The sequence below is a fragment of the Manacus candei genome, unplaced genomic scaffold, assembly GCF_025592945.1.
Source record: "Manacus candei isolate 608988 ecotype Guabito, Panama unplaced genomic scaffold, ASM2559294v1 h1tg000127l, whole genome shotgun sequence".
In the NCBI taxonomy this organism is placed as follows: Eukaryota; Metazoa; Chordata; class Aves; order Passeriformes; family Pipridae; genus Manacus; species Manacus candei.
Genome location: NW_026138175.1, coordinates 750,204 through 771,273, shown reverse-complemented (window position 1 = coordinate 771,273; position 21,070 = coordinate 750,204). Strand labels below are relative to the sequence as shown.

The following is a 21,070-nucleotide window of genomic DNA, read 5'->3' as shown; positions in this document are numbered from 1 at the left end:
ACATGTTTAAAATGCTTTTTACACAGTTAGAGCTGTCAGAAACAACTCTTTCTTTCACTCCCGCTCTGATGGAAATGTTTATGGTGACTCTGTGAAGCACATGGACTTGGACACTGTGTGCCGACAGGTGTTCTAGATCTGGCTGTGAGTGTGTGGTTTTCTTTGGGCTTCTTTGCAAAACAAACTCACCTGGCTTAAGGGCTGCTTTTACCTTGGGTCTGTCTCCCTGGGGAGCTTTAGCCACTGTGTTTTTTCAGGGAATCACCAAGTGAGCTGGGTCAGCTTGGGCTGTGGGGACAGTGGCTTCTCTGATGCTGCTGCTGGCTTGAAGGGCCAGGTAGGTTCTTGTGCAGATCCTTCTGTGGTGCAGGAGGATGGAGATGGGAACAGATGATGCATTTAGAGGTGACTGCTGTGACTTCAGCACCCTTGGCCCCCAGTGCCATGCTTGGAGATGCCTGTACATACCCCACAGATTCGTGCTGCCTCGGGAATTGCAGGTCCATCGTGCAGAGGCCACACGTGTCACACGTGACAGTGGCAGTCCTTGTGCTGCCCAGCCCCTCTGGTGCAGTGGTGGCTCATGTGACATCTCCAGCCTCATAAGCCCTTTCTCTGTTGCTGTGCAGGGCCATTTGCGTCTCTGCTGCTGTGGAGCCACAGGGGACACTTCCCCCGGGTGGTGGCTGGCAGGGGTGGGGCTGGGCTGCGGGGCCAGTGCCACAGCACCTGCTCAGAGGTTCTCCAGTGCTGGCAGCAGCTGCAGGTGCAGGAACAGGCAGACAGGTGAGTCAGTGCCGTGGGCTCTTCTCCTTCCCCGGGGGAAGGTTGTTCTCCTGGGATGAGGCCGTGTCAGGTGGGTTCCTTGTTGGTTCCTTGCCTGCCCTGGTGCTAGGCTGGAGTGGCACTGGGCTCAGTAGGGGTGTCCACAGGTGGTCTGAGTGGTGGCTGCCCTCGTTTGGAAGGTGAGAGGCACCAGCTGGCATTGTCTTCCTCGTGACTGAGGGAATGGCCTCGGAGGTCTCTGCACAAGCTTTGGCCACTCCAGGTCCTGGAGGAATGGTGACTCAGCCTAGATCATAAAACAGGAGGGAAGTGTTACAGTTCTTGGAGAACTTGGCTTTGGAGCCTGTTTGGATTCAAATCTGCTGTTTCCTTAGAGAAACAGGTAAAGATTTGGAATGAAAGTAGAGAAAGTAGAATGGAGAGCCAGGCCACATCTTCACTTGAAGCAGCATCAGCAAACTGTTGTGTGGTAGCAGGTGTCACTGTGACAGCCTGCACCCTGCTCCTGCAGCTGCCTGCAGGTCTGTGCTGCCTGCGAGGCCCAGGGAGGGTTGTTGCCACACCAACAGCACACGCAGCTCCCCGGGGCTCCCGTTCCCCGGCAGCGGCCTCAGTGAGTCTGGGGAGTCTCTCAGGAGGGAGCGACTGGGGCTGAGCCCTGGAGGTGGAGCCCAGAGCTGTGCTGGGGTGTCTGCCCCGCACCTCGGGGGGCAGCTCTGACCGTGTCCTCCTGCCAGGTCTGGGTGCAGCCGCGGTGGATGACGATGGCCGGTCGCCGATGGCTCGTCCCGCCCGTTCAAGGTAACAGGGGCTCTGGTGCAGCACCGAGAGTGTGTCCATCCCCCATCCTGGGTCTGTCCCTGCCCCAGCTGTTGGGGCTGTGCCAGAGGCCTCCCTGGGACAAGGGGTGGCCACTGGCCCCCTGGGGCTCTGGGAGAGTGGGGAGTATCCCTGCTCACCTGTTTCAAGGCTGCCTTGCTGCTGGGGAGGCTCTTTGGGCTGTAGAGCGGGCAGTAGATGTGGTGGTCTCAGCCATCCCCACTCCATTCCAGGCCTGCTGCTCTGCATCTTGGCTCTGCACATCCATCTCCAGGACTCTCTTGCCCCAGCAGGTGAGCTCTGTACTCAGGGGAAATCTGTGGGCCTGTGGGAAGTGGGACAAAGGCAGTGTGGTGCAATGGGGACTTTGTGCCTCTCACCTCCAAGCTGTGTTCTGTAGGACAGAGCTGCCCTGAGGAACCTTTCATTGAGGTTTTGCCCCTGGAAAAGCCTGTTCTTCCCAGGCAGCATGGCTGGAAGGGGGAGAGAGGCTATTGTAACATCTGTCCATAGTGCTGTTGCAGGGGGCTGCTGGCTCTGACCTGGTTCTTGAGCTGCCCGGTCAGTAGCTTTAAACAGCCTCTGTTTGGGACATCTTGTCACTGACTGCCATCCACCTCCCAACCACAGCTGGACAGATGCTTCCCACAGGTCCATGCTGTGGCTCAGGACAGGACACTGGGCTTGCTGAGGGTGTTTTTCCTTGTTTCCTTCACCAAAGGGGAACTTTGTGTCTTTCAGAGCACGACACAGTTGCCAACGGCACCATGGTGGCTGCCAAGAAAGCCTTGTGGGTTGCTGCGACCACCAAGAACACCTCAGTGGTAACTACAGCTGTAAAGAACACCACCAAGGATGCCGTACTGGTGGCCACCAAAAATGCCAGAGCAATGGTCACCAAGAATGCTGTAGTGGTGGCTACCACCAAGAATGCCTCAGAGGTGGCCTCCAAGAATGCCTCAGTGGTGACCACAGCTGTTAAGAACACCACCAAGGGTGCCGCAGTGGTGGCCACCACCAAGGATGCCACAGTGGTAGCCACCACCAAGGATGCCACAGTGGTGGCCACCACCAAGAATGCCAGAGCAGTGGCCACCAAGAATGCCAGAGCAGTGGCCACCACCAAGGATGCTGTACTGGTGGCCACCAAGAATGCTGCAGTGGTGGCTGCCACCAAGAATGCTGCAGTGGTGGCTGCCACCAAGAATGCTGCAGTGGTGGCTGCCACCAAGAATGCCAGAGCAGTGGCCACCAAGAATGCTGCAGTGGTGGTCACCACCAAGGATGCTGTACTGGTGGCCACCAAGAATGCCTCAGAGGTGGCCACCAAGAATGCCTTGGTGGTGGCCACTGCCAGCAACACTTCGGTGGCTTCCACTGGCAATGCCTCAGTGGCCACCAACACCTCTGTGAATGGTGCACAAGAGACAATGGTAAGGAAAGTACTGGAAAGAGGGGCATTTCTGGGTCATTGCAGCCTTACAGTGTCTCTTGCCCAGCTGGTCTATCGTGACAGCCAGAGTGCCACGGGAGCATCTCCTGGGGAGGAAGGGGAGCACTATGGGCAGATGGGGGTGGCCCCTCCGGACAGTGAGGCTGTGGTTGGGGACAGCCCCGTGGTGCTGTGCAAGGAGGCTTTGCTACATGGTGACACCCAGGTATGTTCTCCCTCCAGCTCACCTGCCAGAGCTTTCAGTGCTCCGGGGAGAGGTGTTACCAGGATGAAGCCCATTCCAACAGAACAGTCACCTGCCATAATGAGACTTACTGTGAGGTATGGCGATGCAGGGGGGCTGCAATAGGGAAACCTCTCCCTTTCTTTATCTCAGCAATCTACAGTGCTCTTTTAAGTCTGTGTCCATCTCCTGTTTCCCTTCCTTCTCTGGCAATCTGTCAGTTATTTCTGCTCCTTTGTAATGGTCTTCTTCACACTCATTTCATCCTTTGACTCTGCTGTTGCAGCTTTATCGTTTCTCCAGCACAAACTACACGGCCGGGTGCAGCAGCAGGTGTGGCGTGGGGCTGTGCAGGACCAACGGCAGCGAGAGCAGGCAGCAATGTGCCCTGGAGTGCTGTGCCACCCCACTGTGCCTGCAGCTCAACGCCAGCACCTACGGTAACAGCCGAGCTTTGCTCTGCGGCACAGGAGGGACACGGGTGGGCAGAGCCCATTGCAGAGGGGCTGTGGCTACATCGCTGTGTCTCTTCTGCCCTGGGGCTCGCTCTGTCCTTGGAGCTGGGTGAGGGACAGGGTGGTCCCACCAGCTCTGGCCGCAGCATGAGCTGCACTGGGGAATCTGTCCCTGTGTTGCTGTGGAGGGCCCTGTGTGGGCTGTGTGCTGGGTGCAGCCTCACAGGGCTCTTTGTGTGTCTGCAGGTGACCTGCCACCCACCACTGCTCCACCCAGGACCACCAACACCACCCACCGACCTCCCCCCCAAAACGTAGGTACTACCGGGGCAGAGGCTGCTGCAGCTCCTGGGGCTCTCTGGGGGCTGTGGCTGCTGGGACAGCTGAGCTCCCACCTGAGCAGGAAACAGGGAAAGGTCCCTCCTACATCTGCTTTATGAGGTCAAAATCTGCCTCTGGAAGGGGAACAAATCGTAAATGGGCATTGGAAGTAAAGAGTCGTTAAGGAGCCCTGTCCATCGGGCCTTATCCCCAGCCCAGCACTTCATCAGCTCAGGCAGTTTGACTTGATTGCATGGCTGAGCCTTCCTGCAGCTGCAGGGAGAGCACAGGACCCACCGAACTCTGCAGCCCTTTCCTGAGTCTAGTGGAGGGGAAAGTGCTTATCTTTGCAGAGCCCTGTTAAGAGGAAGGAAAAGGAGGCTTGAAACATGTTTGCTCTACTAGTGTTTCAGTAGTTTCCTTTGGTTTCAGATGGGCCACTGATAGTCTTTTTTCTCTGGATCTAAAATGCCTGATACAGCACAAATAATGAAGAACAGAGGGGGGTGGGAGAGGAGCCCTCAGGAGCGAAGGGCTGACTGAAATGCAGTGAGAGTCTGATGGATATATGGTGTCTCCCCTGGTCCTTTGTTGTAGGGGAAAGTGTGCACAGCATTCTCTTGTCACGGGGATGGGTGTTTCAAAGGCAGGAAGACCGTTGCTAGATGCATCTTGGGGCAGGACTTCTGTGAGGTAAGGCCTCGGGCTGCAAAGCAGGACAGCCCCAGATCTGCCATTGTGTTCCTGTAATGCGAGTACCAAAGGCTTGACATGATCCCTAATGTGTCTCTCTTCCTTCCAGATGAAGAGGACGGGCTTGAATTACATGGCAGGATGTAGCAAAGCCTGCAAGGCTGCCAAACCAGTCTGTGCCAGTGGGATGAAGGCTGCCTGTTACCAGGAATGCTGCCCAGCCACCCCGAAAGCCAGCTGTCTGAAACTGGATGGCAAAATTCATGTCAGTAGCGCTGGGCAGGTGACACTGGCCCCACTCTTGAAGGTCATGGCATGTGGTGTGGTCCTTCTTCTGAATTACAGGGCTTTCACTTCCCTCCAGGGGTAGGCAGCCGTCGGGATGCTCCACAGCCTGCCCTCCTGCAGCAGAGCTCCACAGCGCTCAGTAGGATCCTGTTGCTGACTTCAGCCAAGGCCACTATCAAACACTCCCTGTCACATCCCTCAGAAAGCTACAGGAGGGATTCTGCCCTGCCCCACCCAAATCCTGTAGGCCTGAGAGACCCACAAACTAATTGTGGATCTTGAGAGCTGTGCAGTGTGTGCCTCCGTGCTGCTGGAATGAGGGACCAGGAACGAGGTGTTAGGCCTCCTTAAAAATCAGAAAATTCTGCCTTGACTGAAGGCACAGGGGCTCCTCTAGTCATTGACCTGCTTGTGGTGCAGCCTCCCTGGACCCCCTGTGACCTGTTTAGTTCTGAGCAGTTTAGTTCTGAACTGCTCTGGCAATGAAATGCCTCTTGCCTGGATGGGTAAAATGGTAACTCCATGTTTTGTCTCCAAGTCCTAGGCAGGAAAATGGGATTACTCTAAAAGTGTCTCATGTTTTAGATGATCCTTTTTCACATCTGTGGTTCTCTGTTGCTAAAGGCAGAGCCCAGATGTGAGCCTGTGACATGAACACCCCCAGTGCTTCCCCAGCCTGTTTTTCCAGCACACAGAGCTGGTGCAGAGCTGGTTGGGCAGAATTCCCTGGAGTCAAGGTGCTGCCAGTTGTGCACACATGCATGGCGCTGTCCCCTGCAACCACTCTCCTCTGCTGCTGCTGGCTCCTTAGAGAAAAGATTGCAAAATATTAAAGTCTGTGTATCAGCCCTCTGGTCTGTGCTGGTGTTTTGAGTGTGGCTGAGCACGGTGTGACGTGTGGGAGGGCAGGAGGGCTGGGCTGGGCAGTTTGGGCCCTCGGGAGCCTTGTGTGCTCTCCCAGCAGGAAGGCTCTGCACTGCCAGCCCCGACGGTCACTGCCAGCCCCGACGGTCACTGCCAGCCCCGACAGGCACTGCCAGCCCCGACGGTCACTGCCAGCCCCGATGGTCACTGCCAGCCCTGGCGCGGTGCTACCGCCCGAGCAGTGGCCGAAGCGGATGTGGGGCTGGATGGAAAACGCCTCACGGTACCACAGCTGGCCCTTCCTATGTTACAGCTCCTCTTCTGGTGTGGCAAAACCACAGGGCGTGGTTTTAGTTTGCTTCAGGCCACAATGTCAGTGTACCCATGGCAAGTGAAAACAGTCTGAAAACTAGGGTTCTTCTATCTCAAAAACATCCCCCAGCACCCTGTTTCTTGGAAGGTTTGGTGTTTACAGCAGCTATGTCAGACTGTTCTCTTGTCCATTATGGACAGCTGCAGAGCTGTCACTGATAAAGACCACTCGGATTTTCTGTCTCTGGACCTACATCCCCTATATCTGTGCAAGGGGCTGATTTCAGCCAAGCTCTGTCTTTACAGTACAACAGACTGGTGACATTTTATAGCATCTGCTCCCACACTCTGTACTAATTTATTTGCATAATAACCCGGCAGCTTAGAAGTTGGCTCCTGTGCTGGGTTGTCTTGAAATTCAACAAAAAATAATTCAAGCTGCTACTTAAAAAAGGGCATCTCGGGATTTGCCTTGGAAATTAACTTTTTCCACGTCTGCCAATCCCAGAGCTCCTTTCTCTCCCCCTCCCCGTCCTGCCGGGAGGGGCAGCCGCAGGCCGTGCCTCCCGCCGTTCGCATCCCCCGTGCCTGTCCGCTCGGCCGCCGTCCGGCCCGGCCGCGACCCCTCCCGCCCCGTTATTTCCGGCGGCTCCGAGCCCCGCCCGCGGCCGGTCCCAGCGCGGAGCGATAACGGAGCGGCCCCGGCCCCGGCTGGGGGGGAGTCCGGGGGCGCCGTGTCGTGTCGTGTCGTGTCGTGTCGTGTCGCATCGTGTCGCATCGTGTCGCGACAGCCTCACTGAGCGCGCAGCCGCCGCCGCGGGAGCCGCCGAGTCCCGGCCCCGGGGAGCGCCGTCCGCTGCCGGGACGGAGATGGACCAGTCGGTCGCCATCCAGGAGAGCCTGGCGGGGGGCGAGACCTGCCGGATCGTATCCTTTGACGGGCCCCGGTGGCGCGGAGCCGTGCGGGGCGGGGGGCCCCCTCTCCCTGCTCCCTCCGGTTTGTCGCCGCCGCCCTCTGGCGCTGTCCCCGCTCCCTGCCGCTGTCCTGCCGTTCCTTGACCCGCGGCCGCAGGCGGTGCAGGGCCTCCTGTCTGCGGGGGAGAGCGCGGAGAGCCGGCTGCTGGGCCTGGTGGAGCACCGCGGGCAGCACGCGTGGGTACCGCAGCGGGGCGGGCGGGGGGAACATCCCAGAGACGCGGGAGCTCTGCGGGTCCCTCACGAGCCTCGGGGGCCGCCTGAGAACCCCCTCCCATCCCAAGGGCTTTCCACCCGGGGGCGGTCCCGTAGGGCAGCGGTTTGAAGGCACGATGCCTTGATGTTACGGGTGGTCAGTAAGAAACCCCAGGCCGAGGAGCTGCTCTGCTCTGCTCTGCCAGTAATGTGAACACCTTATTTAAGTGATGGGATGAGCAGGCGGGTGGTACATGGTTGAGAAGTTACTTTGGGGTTTGCATGAGGCTACGCTAGCAGGTGCTGCTGGTGGGATGGGGTCTGTGAGTGCCTGCAGACACGCCAGAACTGAGGAGTCTTTGCCTCCATGTCGGCTCCGTGCTTGCAGGATCTACGTGTACACTCACCGTCGGATGGCCATCACAGCTGAGGATGTCTGGCTGGAGAGAGTAATCCCCATCACAGATGGGTTTGCAGTGGAAGAAGGTACTGACACACTGTGGTGGCTCAGTGGCCACCTCCAAAGAAAAGGATGGAGGGGTTTGGAGTCCATACTCTGTTGTTCTACTTCCTTAAGTTTGGAATCTATTCTGCCTTCACATTTCTTCTTTAGTTTGTAATCCCTGGTGACACTTGCCCTGTGTCACATGGCATTGCTGGCAGGGCTGTTCAAGGTTCAGAGCACCCGTGTCCCACCGGGCCCCAGCCACAGCCCCTGCCTGGCAGGTTTGCTCTGCTGGCTCTCTTCCTGCCAGGAGTGTTTGGGGCTGGAGGAACTTGCTGAGCTCCCTGACCTCAAAGTATCAGCACAGTCTACAAATCTGTTGCTTAGCTTTCAACTGAACTTTGTTTTACTTTTGCAGTTGTACTTGACAGTGACCGTCACATCATTGGTGAGTTCTGTGCTTGTTTTTAGTACCTGTGTTACAGGCACTCTGGGCCCTGTGCCAGCTGCAAACAGTGAGGCAGGACTGGGGGCTCTTGTCCTGGGGGGGCTTGCCAGGGCGGGGATTTGTGTCCTGCTCCTCTTGGGGCACTTGCCGTGCTGCTGGCCACGGTTACTTAGTGCTAACAAGCATTGTCAGCCCCATTCAACCAAGGGAATGATTTTTCTAAACGCTTTTAAACTGCTGCTGGAAGATTAATTATTGTCACTGAATGAGCAGAATAAAAATTATTATAAATGGTCGTCTTTATATTTTTAAATGGCATTCTCATGTAAAATGTTGGAAAGGAACACGTTAAGGCATCATGGGGAGATGTTGCCGAAGGCTGCGTGCACGTGTGCATCCACCAGTGTAGAGTGGAGAAACGCTCGGTTTCTGAAGGCTTGGCAGCACGACCCACAGGAGCTCTTTCTCCTGATGTCCTCAGGCTCTGACGTGACTGTCCAGATGAGCTCAGCAGAGGACCGGCTGACCGTGCGGCTGCCCTTCGGCTCCCACACGCGCACGTTCCTGCAGGAGCTCAGCAGGTGCAGCCCAGGTACGAGCTCTGCGGGTGCGGCTGGGACGGGGGAGGGTCCGGCGGGGCAGGAATGTTGCGTTTGTTCGTCTCTTCTGCGTGTGCGAGAGCAGCGTTGGCCTCTCTGTGCTGAACCTCGCTCAGCGCTCACCCCTTCCCCGTGACGGTTCCCCGCCGTCGGACGGCTCGGCAGCGACGGTCGGTGTTTTTTTGCGGGCAGAGGCGGGTGCTCTGTGCCAGCCGAACGGGCTCCCGGGGGCGGGCCGGGGCGGGCCGGGGCGGGCGCTGGGGCCGGGCCGGGGCCGAGCTAAGGGCCGGCGGCGCCGAGCTGCGGCGATGTCCGCGGGCGGGCGGCCCCGCCGAGGTGAGCGGGGACCCGCCGGGGCGGGCGGGGGGGCCGCGCTGCCCCGCCGGCGTCTGTCCGGGGCGGCGGGCCGGGGCCGGGGGCGGGAGGCGGAGGGGCAGCGCCAGGCTCGGCTCCCGCTGCCCCCGGGGCAGGTCAGTTCCGCCGCGGGCGCGGAGCCGCCGCCGAGGCTCCGGCGGATTCGCGACCCGGTCCCTGTGCCCGGCTCGGCTCCGCCGGTGGGGACGGGCCCCGCCGCGCCCGGGGCCCTTTCCCGCTTTGCAGAGTGCACGTGTGAGAAGATTCCGAGCTAAAGCAATTCCTGGAAGTCAGTGCGGGATTCAAAACCTGAGTGTTGCTGTGTCTGCTGCATGCTGCTTCGTTTAGGCTGGGCACCTCTCTGCATGAAGACTAATTTAATTCTCCCCTTTGGACACTAAGCATGGATCCTGCCTTATCCAGAAGATATGATACATTTTTTTGCTGTAAAGCAGTATACTATAATGTCACTGCACATTCTTAACAGGAATGCCTTTATTACTGCTTAAATATCATTTAACTGCAATTCCTGTCCGAGACCTGCTGTAACCTCTGCACATAGCTCTGCATTTCTGTGCTCAGTTCAATTAATGAACAAGGTCATTATTCCACTTCAGAGTGCTACCCTCTGAAGATACCTCTGACTACAGCAATCTGTGGCTAGATACACATTTATTTAAAGGAAATAGCCCTTTTCTAAGGCTAATCTCTTTCTTAGGAGAATCCTACCTAAAGCTGATTTCCACCCATGAGGTTACAATGGAAGGTATCATATGTGACTGTGTAGCAGCTGTGTCAGCAGCAGGCTCACACGTCTTTCCATTCTGCACTAATGCCTTCTGCATGCTGCTGAGTGGCATCATCCCATATGGGTAATAAGGCCTGGGATTCTGCTCTGTTCCTGGCACAAAAGTAACCATTGTCCACTGAGTTGAAAGTTCAGGTTGGTTCCTGTCACTCTCAAGGGATGTTGCATGGTCGTTACGGGGAGAGCTTGCAGAGGTTCAAGGAGCACTGACTGAGAGCTCAAGGCCCATGGAGCTTGAGCTGTGTCCCAGCTCCCCAGGCCCACAGTCCCCAGGGCATCTCCGTGTGCTCCTGGTCAATGCTGCGTGACTTGAGCTGTGTGATCTGCAGCAAGGCTTGAGTCATGTGCTCTTCTGCATCAAGCTCTGATAAATCCTCTTACACAGTCTATTCTCAGAGGGTTCTTGGGCAGGAGAGGTTTTTCAGGCTGAGAACTTGGCCACCTCTTGCTAGCTGGTTTATGTCCTGAGAGCCTGGGTGAAGTACTGCAAGTTCTATTTCTGGTTTGTGCTTTTGTCCTGCAGAATGTTCTATGACAGCAATAACATCTTAAATTTTTCTGGGTTGTGCTTTGAAGGAGAAGCTCAGCTGAATGCCTAAAATCTGACAATCTTAACGATTTCTACATCACCATTAGATTTGTGTGCTAAGGAGCATGATCTTAAGATTGCTGTTTGTGCATCTTAAACGCAGAGACTCACCCCTAGAATCCTCTTTGTTATTTTGTCACTTGTAGGAGCAGAATGTTGTAACTGAAACAAAAAGCTGAAAGACTGGTCAGATTTTGCTAAGGCAGTGTGATGTGGTTCATGTCACACCTGTGGTGAGTTAGATTTGTGTGGTAGCAGCCCTGTTACTGTTTTAGGAGTGTGCAGTTTGCATTAAGGCAGATGTTTCTGCTGAGGTTCAGTGGGTCTGTGGGGTGACTGTACTGCCCAGCCTCAAGGGGGGAAAAGCCTGTGCCTTGCTGGGTATTTGCAGACAGGTAGAAACCCTTTAAAGGGTACTGTGATGTTTGTTTGTTTGTTTGTTTGTTTCCCCTTTTTATTCCTTGCTTTGTACTTCCTGTCTTGCTTCAGAAAGGAAAAATCTGTTATTAACATACATTTTTCAGATTCCCAGGGTAAAGCCCTAGATTTTGTGCTGCTAAGTTCTGCTTTGGCTTAGCTGTGTAAGGGACAGCCAGCAGCAAGCACTCCCATAGCAGACAGCAGTTCTGCTGCTCTCTGTGGCTTCTGTGAGTTCTTCCTCTGCAAGGGAAGCTGCATCATCACAGAACAGTTGGGTCAAAGTAAGCTAAAACTCTCAGATAACTGAAGGAGAAACTGCAGGGCTCTTTGTTTTTCCACACAAATCTAAATTATGTTCTGCCCACAGATTTTTGCCAGTGTTTGTGTAATCGTGTTGATAAACTGAAGAACACTTTGTGTTTAAAGTGAAACTTTGTGTGTTTTTTTTTCCAGAAGTGGTTGGCTCTGAAGGTATCAAACAGAATGGAAAAAAGGCTGCATTCAGTGAGAGCTGCAGCCACAACACCACCGACAGAAGCTCTCCCAGGTAGGAGGTCTTGCGTGGTGTGCAGCTGAAGGGAGCTGTGCACATCAGCTCTTTGGGCAAGGTCGAGTGAGGAGTGATGGTGGAGGCCACGTTTCTGTGCCAGGTTAGCCGTGCCTCCCTCCTCAGAGGGTCTCTGTGTAGGGCCAGCGGGTGAGCTCTGCACCCCCACATTGCAATTGTGTAGCTGCATTACCAGTTCCATCAGCTGTGGTGGGTCAGTGCACAGAGGAGGGGGGTCTAGAGTGGAAGTTGGCAACTTTTTGAGATGAGAATCTGCAGATTTAAGAGAGAAAAAAGTTCAGCATAAGCATGCTGTCAAAACGTTAGTGGAACTTTCATCCCAGTCCCTCAGAGACAGCCCTGCCAGTCCCCTACTTGGGCATACTTTGGCTGTTGAGTGGGACAGGACCTGCTAGCATTGCTTGTTTTGAATTCAGAGAACTTTGGCTTAGGGCCACTGTGTCTCATAGATACACTCTTAGTTACAGTTTCATTTTCCAGTTCCCAGGACTTTGTGGACCCTGCTGCATATCCTTCAGAGTCTGTCTGTGTGCTGTCCTTGGCACTGGTGTGCAGGTTCTGACCTTAAATTTATGCTGTCCACTTGCTGGTGGGAACTCCCAAGCTGTGGCATTATTGTTGTTGCAAAAGGAGTTTCAGAGCCAGGAGACACAAAGTCAAACCACCTCTACCCCCACCCACTCTGGGCAGAGCTGGAAGTTTTCCACAGAAGGCTTTTTAAACAAACACAGTTCTTCATTCTCCAGCTGAGGTCAGAAGGGCTGAGCAGAGGCACCAGGAAATGAGATTTCCATCTCCTTGCTACAATAAGCAGGGAAAGTGTACAGTTTTTGTATCAATATCCAAGTGTGAGTAAGGCCTGCTCTGCATTGACAGGCTGAACCAGAATAGTGAAAACCATTTGTTATTTCAGTTAGTTAAACTGGTTTCCTCTCGAGATCTGAACCTTGCTAAGAAATGCTCATTTCAGTCTTCTCGGCTTATCTCAAATATTATCTGTCTTTAGTGAACAGACAGAAAAATGTGAATCAAGGTCTCGGTGGCAGAAATAAGTTAGTTAAGGTGTGTGGATAGCCTGGGCTTCATCTGCAGTTTTGCTTTCATTCACAGGCAAAATAAACTCAAGCCTGAAGTGAGAACTGAACAAGTCCGGCCTTCCCACCTCATGGCTTCGAACAAGGCCTCGATCATATCAGAACCAAAGTTTGGACTAAGAGATACTATTGTTAAATCTCAGCTTGCACAAATGGAGGATTCCTACACACACATCCAGAACTACAGGTGATGATCATTCCTGAGAAGAATTTATTTTTGTGGGTTGTAAGTTAGCACAGTCTGTCAGAATAACTCATGTCCATTATTTCATCCTGTGTCCCTGCAAACAGGAAACTCTGTACAAAAGTATGATCCATACCTTCCAGAATAGTTTTCTTTCCTCATTTATGCATTAGCAGAGCAGAATTTCATTCATGTCTTTGTCAAGGCTTGCCTCATGGTTCTTGTGGAGAAAATGGCCTTCTTGAAATCACTTTTTTCTGTGCTTATTTCAGACAGTGTCTGGAAATGCATCAGCTCTGTGCACTTCAGCCTTCTCCCTCTCCACTTCTGTCCACTACTTATCCATGTAATTGTTCCAATAAGCTCATAAGAAAGATCTTGGATAAAATATATAAATAGGACCAAAACATTACTGTGTTTGAAATCGTTTTATGCATCTCATTCTGTGAATTTATCATTTCAAACTGCTACTGCACAGCTCCAGTTTATTTTTATTTTTTTCTTTAATACTGTGTATCTGTGTATACAATGTGTGCCCTTCCGTAAAACGTGTCTGTAAAGATGCTGCTGTTGTTAAATCATTTTAGGGATTTAAACTTTGTCACAGTTTCTTAATTTCCCCTGGAAATGCGTTAGTTCTAGGTACCCATAAGTACTTGGCTGATAGCAGTGGTATTTCCTGTGCTCTGCAGTTTGTGGCTCTGGATTCAGTCACTGTCTTTGCAGGGTTTTTGTCGGGACATACAACGTGAATGGTCAGTCGCCCACGGAGAGCCTCCAGCCCTGGCTGAGCTGTGATGCTGAGCCTCCAGACATTTACTGCGTGGGGTGAGTGTCTCTCCCTGGCCCATTGTCCCAAACCTGGGCTGTGCTGGTGGATCAGTCACAGAGGGGAGTTCTGCCAGGACACCACAGGGATGTTGGCACTGCTATGGTGCATTGCACAGCTCCGGGGCGGGTGTGTGCACAGCCAGAAAGGGCTGTTGGTCTGGTAGGGTTTGGCCTCTCAGTGTTACAAAGTCCTTAGTGCTATTTGATGTAATATGACAGTAATTAAGCTTTACATTTAACATACCTCTACAGTCAGCATAACTGAATTGGAGTTTTCAGTTATAAATTGAGTGTAAATTGATTTAGTTCTTTCCCAGAGGAAAGAACTGGAGAGTTATAAACAAGTGCATGCATCCATGAGTTCCTTCCTCTAACACAGTTTCCAGGAGCTTGATCTGACTAAAGAAGCCTTCTTTTTCAATGACACACCGAAGGAAGAAGAATGGTTTAAAGCTGTAACTGATAGTCTTCACCCAGATGCCAAATATGCAAAGGTAAATGTGGCTTTTGGGGAGGTTTGAGTGTGGACTCATTTTCCACTTAGGCCTCTTTTCCCTTTGCTTTCTCTCATTCTCAATGGCTGTGTCTTCCAGAGGCTCATGGTCTGCAGGCTCTGCAGGTGCCATAGGTAGTGTTGCTGTGCAGGTGCTGAGGCAGGGGCAGGACACAGACCAGAGCCAGGCTTCCCCACATAAAGGGAGCTCCTGCTGTCTTGGGGGAGGAGAACAGGGAATTCCGTAGCTTCTTCCACGTCTGTCTCCACAATGCATGGTGGAATGAGTTGTGAAGGTATTTTGGGAGGAATACTGCTTGTTTTGGCTCCTGCTCCTTAGATCTGCTTCCTCTCTTATCTCTGTTGTTGAAGGGAAGCTCCTTTCATGTGCTTATCCTTGTGCTGAGACTCCTGCTTTGGGCTTCCTGTACTGGGATATTGCTCCCTGACCCCTTCCTGGGCTGTGCTGCTGGGGGTCTGTGTCCTGTGAGCCCAGCTGGTGCATTGAATGGACCTGGAACTCTCTTCTTGGTGACCCATGTTACGGATGGGGAGCAATGTGCCTTCTCTCAGCAAACCTCTTCCATTCCAACATTTAATGGACTAGGGTCTGTTTTTCAGGTGAAGCTTGTGCGGCTGGTGGGAATTATGCTCCTCTTGTACGTGAAGGCAGACCTTGCTCTGAACATCTCTGAGGTGGAAATTGAGACTGTGGGAACTGGAATCATGGGGAGGATGGTAAGAATGGCAACTGTGCACAAGAGGGGGTGAGATTTGGAAGAGCCCCTCTCCTTGGATGCCATGGTTGTACCTCCAGCTAAAGGCTGTGGCTGCCTTTAGAAGCAGATAACCCTATCCCTGTGCCAGCTCAGGGCACTGTGAGAGGGAATTGCCATGTGCTTGCCAGTGCTCAAAGCAGTAATCACTGATTGGCATTTTCAGCCATTTCCTTCCTCTGGAATTAAACAGCCTGTCTCAAAGTCTTCTGGCTTGTGCACTGCCAGTAACTCATTTGTGGATTCATCTGCGGTGTAGAAGCTTCTGACCAGTGTCTTTGTCTTTCAGGGTAACAAAGGTGGTGTTGCCATCAGGTTTAAGTTCCATAACACCAGCGTGTGCATTGTGAATTCTCACCTCGCAGCTCACACGGAGGAATATGAGCGGAGGAACCAGGACTTCAAAGACATCTGCTCTCGAATGCAGTTTTGCCAGTCAGACCCAAATCTGCCCCCTCTCACTATTGGCAAACACGAGTATGCTTCCCATCTGGCTTTGGGAATCATGGCACGTGGCAAGGGAGCACCTTAACGTGCTGGGGTTGAGGAGGGGTCCCCAGTGACCTGAATGTCAGCTGGAAGGGCCAGAAATGCTTTACCTGGTTTGGAGAGTGCTCACCCTCATGGTTCTGACAGGCTACTTGTTGCCTTATGCTCTCCCAGGCCTTGTTTTATTCTGAAGCATGGAGTGGGAATGGGGCAGTAATCAGCATTGATTTCCCCAACTGTGGAATGGTAACAGCACCAGTTATTAAGGGGTAGTGACAAACACGCAGAACAGTAATTAAAAATGGCAAAGGTAGAAAATGTAGTTTCTCTTTGAAGTGCTCACTCTTGTTGTCTCTGGTGAGAGCAGCTGCAGCACCCAGGGGGTTGTGGTGGGGAGAGCCCATGGAGCTGCCACCCATGGCTGGGCTCCAGGGGAGCCTCAGGTCTCTCTGCACATTCTGGGATATGTTCTCTCTCAGTGTGATCCTGTGGCTGGGGGACCTCAACTATCGGCTGGAGGAACTGGATGTGGCACAAGTGAAGCAGCTCATAGAGGAGAGAGCATTTCCAGAGCTTTGCCAGTATGACCAGGTACTGATGTCTCACCTGCCTGCACACGGTGCTGAGGGTGCTCAGTACAAACTGCACGACTCCTTGGCCTCCCTTTTAGCACATGTGGGAATTGTGCTTGAGCTTACCTAAAATGAAACTTTTTGTCTTTTCTTCTTTCATAGCTGAAGAGGCAAATGAAGGCAAATGCAGCCTTTGAAGGCTTCACAGAGGGAGAGATCTCTTTCCAGCCAACATACAAGTATGATGCTGGCTGTGATGACTGGGACACAAGGTACAGTGATCGCCTCAGATGTGATGCCACCAATGGCTGGTGTTACCTCTGAAGGAATTAAAAACACGGCTAAAAAAAATTGCAGGATCTCTTATTTGCTTATCTCTGCTGTACCTGCTCAGGTGAGACCAGCCAGGGTTGACTTGGAGTGTTTGTGCTGTTCTCTAAACGCATGTGAGAACCACAGTTCCCATAATGTGAACCACAGTTCACAGAGCAGCTCACCTGCTGCTACCAAACCAGGAACTTCAGCTGCAAGTGCAGAAATGAAATCTGTGCAGCAGTCAGTGAAAAAAATAAATGCAAACTTTAAACATAGAGCCTGAATTCTTATTTTTCATGGCTCTTATGGTCAAAAATATCTGAGTATTGCTTTGTATGTTAATTGTATTTTGCACTTTTGAAGAAGGAGGAAGTAAAACATGAGCTAGAGATACCTCATAGTAGACAATCAGTTTTTATATCTACTCAAAGAAACTGTTAAAAATACCACTTTGATAGAGAATGAGCTCCAGGCCATGGCAGGAAACCCTGAGTCTCTGGGAGAGCAGTGTTACTGCACCTGAACTGTGCCTGGAAACTGTGATCTTCCCCTCTGTTTCAGTGAGAAGTGTCGTGTTCCAGCGTGGTGTGATCGCATCCTCTGGAAAGGGCAGAACGTTGCCCAGCTGAGCTATCGCAGCCACATGGCCCTGAAGCTCAGTGACCACAAGCCAGTCAGCTCCGTGTTCGATATTGGGGTAAGGAAATAACTCTGCTGCCCTTGTCCTCTGTGTGGGGAGGGAGGTTCTCCTGCTGATTTCCCTCTCCTGCTTTTATGGCACCCCCAGAGAACAATGGCTTGAAAGGTGGGCTGGATCAGATACAGAGGTGGGATTGTTGGTCATAGTGAGCAAGGGCTGTGTAACTGATACTCAAGTTAAGCAGGACAATGCCTGAATATCTGTCGGTGTTCTTTGAGAACACAGTAGTGTGTTGTCAAACCTTTTTTTTTTTTTCTGAGACTTAGAAAAAGGCTGATCTGATACTGAGTGGCTCTTGTTAGTTATGGCAAGGTCCTTTACTGTTGGATCCTGAGAAGATCTTGGGGCATTACTGCTCCAAGTGGCTCTGCCCGTTACGTGGGTTTTATACTCTAGTGTGCTGCTAGAATCAAACCACTTCCCATGTTTCCAGCTGTGTCCCAGCTGTCCTGCAGAGGCACAGCAGATGGCAGCTGGTGCGGTGTGTGTCCTTTTCAGGTGAAGGTTGTGAATGAGGAGCTCTATCGAAAAGCCTTTGAGGAAATAGTCCGCTCCCTGGATAAGCTGGAGAACGCCAACATTCCCTCGGTGACGCTGTCCCGCAGAGAGGTGGGGCATGGCCATGTGCCAGCACTCCCTGAAGGAACTGAGCAACCCCAGACCCCAGCAGCAGAAGATGGATTCTAGAGCCTGGGGTCTGGTTCCAAAACCTAGAATATTTTGACTTCCAGCTTCTCTCTGTTTACAAGCCCTAGGAATCTTTGTTCCTGTTTAGATGCTGGTAAATTCTGATCACAGCCCAAGGCTGAAAGGCAGGGTGTGTTACTCCTGAGGTGGAGAGAGAAAAAGTAAGAGGGTAGTTTGTGACCCTTGCTCTGACTTGTTCTTTGAAACATAAAATGTAGAATCTGAAGGATTTGGAGAAGGTCAAAGACCAGCATTTGCTTTGTGTGTTGGGGACTATAAAGATGAGCCCAGGATACATTTGAGGCTACAGCTATCTCACTCTCGATTTCATATTTGAGGGGAGCATTTGGTGATCCTCTGGAGTCCTGGAAGAGATGGGATGTGGGAGCAAAGGGTTAATCTGGGTGTCTTGCTGCTTAATGATTAAACCATGGGACAAGAATTGCTGCTGGGGCTTGGCAAGGTGAAATGGCTGATGATGTTGACTGACGTTTGTTTCTAGATCCATTTTGAGGATGTTAAATACATGCAGCTGCAGGTAGAGAGGTTTACAATACACAATGGCCAAGTGCCCTGCCAGTTCGAATTCATCAGCAAACCAGATGAAGAAACCTACTGCAAGGAGTGGCTGATTGCTAATCCCAGTAAGGGCTTCCTGCTTTCAGGTGAGCTCCTCTTTGTTCCCCTCATGTTAATGAGTTGATATTGTCCACTTCTGGCTTAGTTCTCTCTGCTCTTCTGAGAGTGCTGTGCCTGTTGACAGGCTGCTGGTTTAATACCGGTTGTAACTGAGTCTGGGTTTTTTATCATCTTCTGGCAGATGCTGAGATCACAGTTGAGCTGGAAGTGTTCGTTAATAAATCAACGGCTACTTGCTTAAACTCTGGAGAGGAAAAACTTGAAGATATCTTGGTCTTACATCTTAACAGGGGGAAGGATTATTTTCTGTCTGTAACAGGCAATTATTTGCCAAGTTGCTTTGGGTCTCCCATCCATACTCTGTGTTACATGAGGGAACCGATCCAGGACATGTCAGCAGAATCCATTCGGAGACTTGTGAGTTAAAGACAAGATTCCTTTCCAAACCCACAAGAGCCATTAAAACTGAGGCCTGTTTGTTGTTATTAACAAGTTTCAATTCTCAGGTATAAGATTTGTGAAGTCTTGTTACTGAGCTGAATAAGAACTTGCCTAGCTGTGTGTTTGTCTCCCCTCCCCACAATGCCTTCCCTCAGACCCTGATGCCACTAGAGAAGAGTGATGATCCTGATCCTGCTCAAGCTGAAAAGCCTATGGACATCCCAAAAGAGCTGTGGATGATGGTGGATCATTTGTATCGCAATGCTTCCCAACAGGTTGGCAGTGTTTGTACTGGAAACACAAAATGAGCTGCTTGGGTTTTTTGAGTTTTGAAGAAGATATTGGTAATAGCAATCACTGTGAGTTGGGGGTGTTTGGCCAAAGGCCTTTGGAGATAAGTGATCCTGGTGCCCTGGGTTGCACTGTTTGGTGCTGGTGCTTGTGCTCTGTGTGTGCAGGCATCAGCAGAGTCCTCCTGCACTGCCCTCACTGCAGTGCCACAGCCTTACTAGAGCTGCTCTTGGTGAGACTTGTGTGATAACCACCAGTTTGGAGAGTTTTTTCAGGCAGATTATAAGGATGCTCTATTTACCCAAAACCCTTCTATTTTCCTTGGACTGACCAAGGGTTGTCTTTGCAGGAGGACCTGTTTCAGCAGCCAGGCCTCAGATCCGAGTTTGAGCAGATCCGAGACTGTTTGGACAAGGGAATGCACGATACCTTCCGTATCCTTTTGGGTGATGCCCAGGCAGGCTCACTGTGCTGCAGTGGTCAAAGCTGAGAGAGGTTTTTAAATTGCTGCCTCTCCCCTGGGGTAGCTGAGCTCTGCAGTTCCTGTGGCTCCAAAAGCCTCCTCTGGGTCCTTGTGATGCTGATGAATTTCACAAGGGTCCAACAGCAGCAGCTCCCCATGTGGAGTCCAGGGCATTAACCCAAAGCTGGGAGCAGTAGGAGGAGTTTGGGGAGACCTAAGCAAAGGTTCATGTTTCAGCAGAAATAGGACCAGCCTAGATCCTGCTGTGCTTGCCTCTTCCTTAACCATGTTTGGATCAGTGGGCAGCAACCACTCAGTGGCAGAAGCCCTGCTGCTGTTCCTGGAGAGCCTGCCTGAGCCAGTCATCTGCTCCAGGTTCTACAGCACCTGCCTGGAGAGTGCCAGCAGCTACTGGCTGAGCAGCCAGGTATGGCCAGCTTCCCTGTGGGACTGGCTCAGATTCCAGAAGGAGGGGAGGCAAACTGGCCTCTGTCACACCACTCACAGGGTTTTGCTCTCAGTAACTCAGTCATCTGGTCATAGAAAGGATCTGGAACTGGTGCTTCTGGGTTATGAAGAGCTGTTGGCACTTGCAGAGGGGGGTGTTTGGAGTAGGTAAAGCTGGAAGCCATTTCTGTGTCTGCAATATAAATGTTGGGTTTTTCCCTCCTCAGATTATCTCTAGCCTGCCAGTGTGCCATAAAAATGTATTTGAATATCTGATGGCATTTCTACGAGAACTACTGAAAAATTCGGGGAAAAACCACCTGGATGTGAATATTCTTGGTAAGGCAATCACAATAACCTCTCTGTTCAGGAGGGTGATAGAACATTTCCCACCTGAGTGCAGTCGTGGTCTACACTGCTTTGAAGCTTCAAATAGTCCATAGAAAAAAACCAGGAACCTAGAAAAGCGGGGAAGTGACCCAGAGGTGTGGGGGGCCGTGAGCTTTGTCCCAGCCCAGGCGCTGTACCCTGAGGTTGGTGGGATGGCCACTGATGTCCTGCTGCTCTCACTGTGCCTCTGTGTGGCTTTGCCCTGCAGCCAGTGTGTTTGGGGGCCTGTTACTGCGCCCTCCCCCCGGACATCCCACCCCTGACATAGCCGAGAAGAGGAAAGCCCAGCAGTTCATCCGCCAGTTCCTCGAGAGAGAAGACAATTCACCGTGAATTCCAGATGCAGCCAATCTGGATTTTTAGATATCGAATTACTGTAAAAATATTTTTTGTACATTATACCGGCTTTTTGTTTTTTTGGATATCACAGTATTTTATACAATCTGTTGCTTTTGAAGGCACAGGTCAGGCTGTTTGACACCTGATTATGCTGTAAAGTATATAAAATTTTTAAATAAGCTGTATGTAGACGAGCAAAAAATATAAAAGCTGATATTTACACTGTATTTTATTTAACTTGTTTGAAACCTTGGGATTTTTAAGCCCTCACTATTTAAATAAAACGCTCTGGAGCCGTTCCGCG

General features: G+C 51.9%; 2 protein-coding genes across 8 annotated transcripts; both read left to right on the top strand.

Annotated features, from left to right (window-relative positions):
* The first annotated feature begins 45 nt into the window (after positions 1–45).
* LOC127462377 (uncharacterized) lies at positions 46–5,881 on the top strand. 2 transcript variants are annotated; one of them, XM_051770935.1, is made up of 10 exons: positions 46–337; positions 630–1,399; positions 1,524–1,587; positions 1,839–1,898; positions 2,347–3,038; positions 3,281–3,379; positions 3,568–3,721; positions 3,983–4,050; positions 4,655–4,750; positions 4,860–5,881. In XM_051770935.1, the coding sequence occupies exons 2-10, from the start codon at positions 1,202–1,204 to the stop codon at positions 5,118–5,120; spliced, it is 1,692 nt and encodes a 563-aa protein (XP_051626895.1). In that variant the 5' UTR covers positions 46–337; positions 630–1,201; the 3' UTR covers positions 5,121–5,881. The 2 variants fall into 2 exon arrangements, with proteins under 2 accessions (XP_051626895.1, XP_051626896.1); XM_051770936.1 differs by having other exon boundaries at positions 46–1,399; positions 4,860–5,015; positions 5,115–5,881.
* A 918-nt stretch (positions 5,882–6,799) lies between these two features.
* INPP5B (inositol polyphosphate-5-phosphatase B) lies at positions 6,800–21,008 on the top strand. Of its 6 annotated transcripts, none has more exons than XM_051770925.1 (22): positions 6,800–7,141; positions 7,287–7,366; positions 7,773–7,870; positions 8,248–8,277; positions 8,759–8,869; positions 11,504–11,594; positions 12,726–12,896; positions 13,620–13,721; positions 14,104–14,218; positions 14,839–14,955; positions 15,283–15,470; positions 15,962–16,073; positions 16,217–16,326; positions 16,931–17,066; positions 17,568–17,678; positions 18,259–18,421; positions 18,577–18,812; positions 18,992–19,111; positions 19,477–19,561; positions 19,890–20,017; positions 20,265–20,376; positions 20,636–21,008. In XM_051770925.1, the coding sequence occupies exons 1-22, from the start codon at positions 7,085–7,087 to the stop codon at positions 20,758–20,760; spliced, it is 2,598 nt and encodes an 865-aa protein (XP_051626885.1). In that variant the 5' UTR covers positions 6,800–7,084; the 3' UTR covers positions 20,761–21,008. The 6 variants fall into 6 exon arrangements, with proteins under 6 accessions (XP_051626885.1, XP_051626884.1, XP_051626889.1 ...); XM_051770924.1 differs by having other exon boundaries at positions 11,501–11,594; positions 20,636–21,007; XM_051770929.1 differs by lacking the exons at positions 6,800–7,141; positions 7,287–7,366; positions 7,773–7,870; positions 8,248–8,277; positions 8,759–8,869 and adding an exon at positions 8,896–9,046 and having other exon boundaries at positions 11,501–11,594; positions 20,636–21,004.
* Positions 21,009–21,070: the final 62 nt, after the last annotated feature.

Bases quoted from the DNA above. Each gene is read 5' to 3' on its own strand.
- INPP5B (XM_051770924.1), top strand. From the start codon at position 7,085: ATGGACCAGTCGGTCGCCATCCAGGAGAGCCTGGCGGGGGGCGAGACC. The intron at 16,074-16,216 runs GTACTGATGTCT...CTTCTTTCATAG, and splicing joins AGCTTTGCCAGTATGACCAG to CTGAAGAGGCAAATGAAGGC. The intron at 20,018-20,264 runs GTATGGCCAGCT...TTCCCTCCTCAG, and splicing joins GCTACTGGCTGAGCAGCCAG to ATTATCTCTAGCCTGCCAGT.
- LOC127462377 (XM_051770935.1), top strand. From the start codon at position 1,202: ATGGAGAGCCAGGCCACATCTTCACTTGAAGCAGCATCAGCAAACTGT. The intron at 3,380-3,567 runs GTATGGCGATGC...CTGCTGTTGCAG, and splicing joins ATAATGAGACTTACTGTGAG to CTTTATCGTTTCTCCAGCAC. The intron at 3,722-3,982 runs GTAACAGCCGAG...GTGTGTCTGCAG, and splicing joins GCTCAACGCCAGCACCTACG to GTGACCTGCCACCCACCACT.